The 1,874-nt window shown below is 56.7% G+C and overlaps 1 protein-coding gene across 1 annotated transcript; it reads right to left on the reverse strand.

The window, feature by feature from the left end:
* Window positions 1–791: 791 nt before the first annotated feature.
* On the reverse strand, window positions 792–1,309 carry LOC103078188 (protamine-3-like). Its single transcript, XM_007456525.1, has 2 exons — window positions 1,240–1,309; window positions 792–1,093 (listed from the first exon to the last, which is right to left on the reverse strand). The coding sequence occupies exons 1-2, from the start codon at window positions 1,307–1,309 to the stop codon at window positions 792–794; spliced, it is 372 nt and encodes a 123-aa protein (XP_007456587.1).
* Window positions 1,310–1,874: the final 565 nt, after the last annotated feature.

Genomic DNA, 1,874 nt, shown 5'->3' on the forward strand with positions numbered 1-1,874 from the left:
TGGTCACCTTGAGTGTAGGGATGGCAGAAGAATCAGTGGCTGAGAAGGACTCAGACCCCTCCAACCTGCTTAGCCCCCAAAACCGGGGCCTGCGAGTCGGATGGAACCACCGTGGCTCCAACAACAGTGCCCGCCTTGGTGAAACACTCACTGCGTGCCAGGCCCAGTCCCACCCAGCGTTTCAGTCAATTCTCCCGACCCGCTGACCTGTGGGTAGCTATTAACATCACCCTTAGGCAGGGAGGGCAGGCTGAGTTTCAGAGGCAGACAGCGACTTGCTCAGTGTCACACAGCGAGCACAAAGAAATTGGAAGCAGGTCTGCTGACCTCCCAAGTCCGTGCTCTTTAAGACCGTTTTATGGTTAGAGCAGCAAAATGGGGGTTTGCAGAGGGAGATGATACTGTCCCATCAGGTGCTCTCAGGCTGCATCTGCTCAGACTCGGGGAGGAATCTTCCCTGGAGACGGGACTGGCTGAGGTGACTTTCTAGCCCAGGCTACCACATTCTCCACCCTCTGCAGCACGGGACGGCGGCTGAGAAGTGACGGGGAGTGGACCTTGTGAGGGCTTCCGGCTGGAGTTCAGGGACAGGGGTCAGTGACTCCTGCTCTTCAGCCTCCCTGCACACACGCACACGTGCACGCGCGGTGCCACGGGCACAGGGTCGGGGTGTGGCGGCAGGGGGAGAGCAGACAGGAGGAGGATTCCTTGGAGACTCTTTATTTACTCTTTTCTGCAAGTTCTTCTCTCTGGAACGGCGACCGGCACCTCTTCCCGGGCCACGTCATGGGTCAGGACTGCGTCTGCTTGGGCTTGGGGTTCTTCTGGACCACAGAGTCGTCTTTGGCACCTTCCTCCTGCCACTCAGGCTCCAGCAGCAGCAGCTTGCCCTGCACCGGGAGTTCCTCCGCCTCTCCCTCTGGCTCTCCCTCCTCCTCACCCTCCGACGACAAGGAGAAGTTGTCCTGGCTCACGCAGACCACAAGTTTCTTCATGGAGGATTCGTGGCCCCGGCCGTGGCCCGTGCCGAGCTTGGCACAGTGGGAGCCCGTTGCCCACTTTGGCTGCCTCTCTGGACTGGGAGGAAAGGCCACTGGTGGGGTATGGAGGGGCCATCGAGGGTGGTAAGCAGAGCGCTGACATCACAAAGGGGATGTCACCCTGGGATACCTGAGTCTGAGCCGACACCTGAACTCAAACCTAGGCTACCAGCTGTCCCACTGAGCCCCTGCCACATACGGGGCAGGACCGAGGCCAAATGCCGGGCCCACACCCGTGCAGCCTCGCCCTGCCGTGTCGCCTCCTCCATCTGGCCTTGTTTGCCCTGGCAAAAGTTCCCCTTTTAGCTGGGATGAGAGTTGGGGATAGAATTTCCAGAAGCAGGAGAGCACACAGACTCCTCTCCACATCCCAGAAGTATCCAGCCCAAGAGAGCTGCTGACAGTATGTGATGAAAAGTAGCCACGAGGGAGCCTTCCAGGGGGCACTGGCAATGTCTGGCTTCTTGACCTGCATACTTAAAACATGTGCACTATACTTTTATAAAACTAAAGAAAACCCTACTCACTCCCTCCTGTTCTCCAAAATCACCCTTTAAAGGCAGCGGCTTGTAAGCTTTTGGGGCCACCAGCCTCTAGCTACACAGCCTCTAGCTACACATGCCCATCCAGCACAATTTCAGCCTGGGAGGGGGTTAAGTCTCCTTGGTCATTTCTGAGCACTAGGAATCTGTTTTCTGACATATAATATAGATACTGTCCCAGATTCTCAGTGGCTGTGGTAGGCTGAGAGGAAAGAAACTAATGTACCCCGTGAGGTAGGTACGATTGTTACATTTTACAAAGGGAGAGCAGGCTCAGAGAGGCTGAGTAACC

Source organism: Lipotes vexillifer, unplaced genomic scaffold (assembly GCF_000442215.2).
Source record: "Lipotes vexillifer unplaced genomic scaffold, Lipotes_vexillifer_v1.1 C27059331, whole genome shotgun sequence".
Lineage (NCBI taxonomy): Eukaryota > Metazoa > Chordata > Mammalia > Artiodactyla > Lipotidae > Lipotes > Lipotes vexillifer.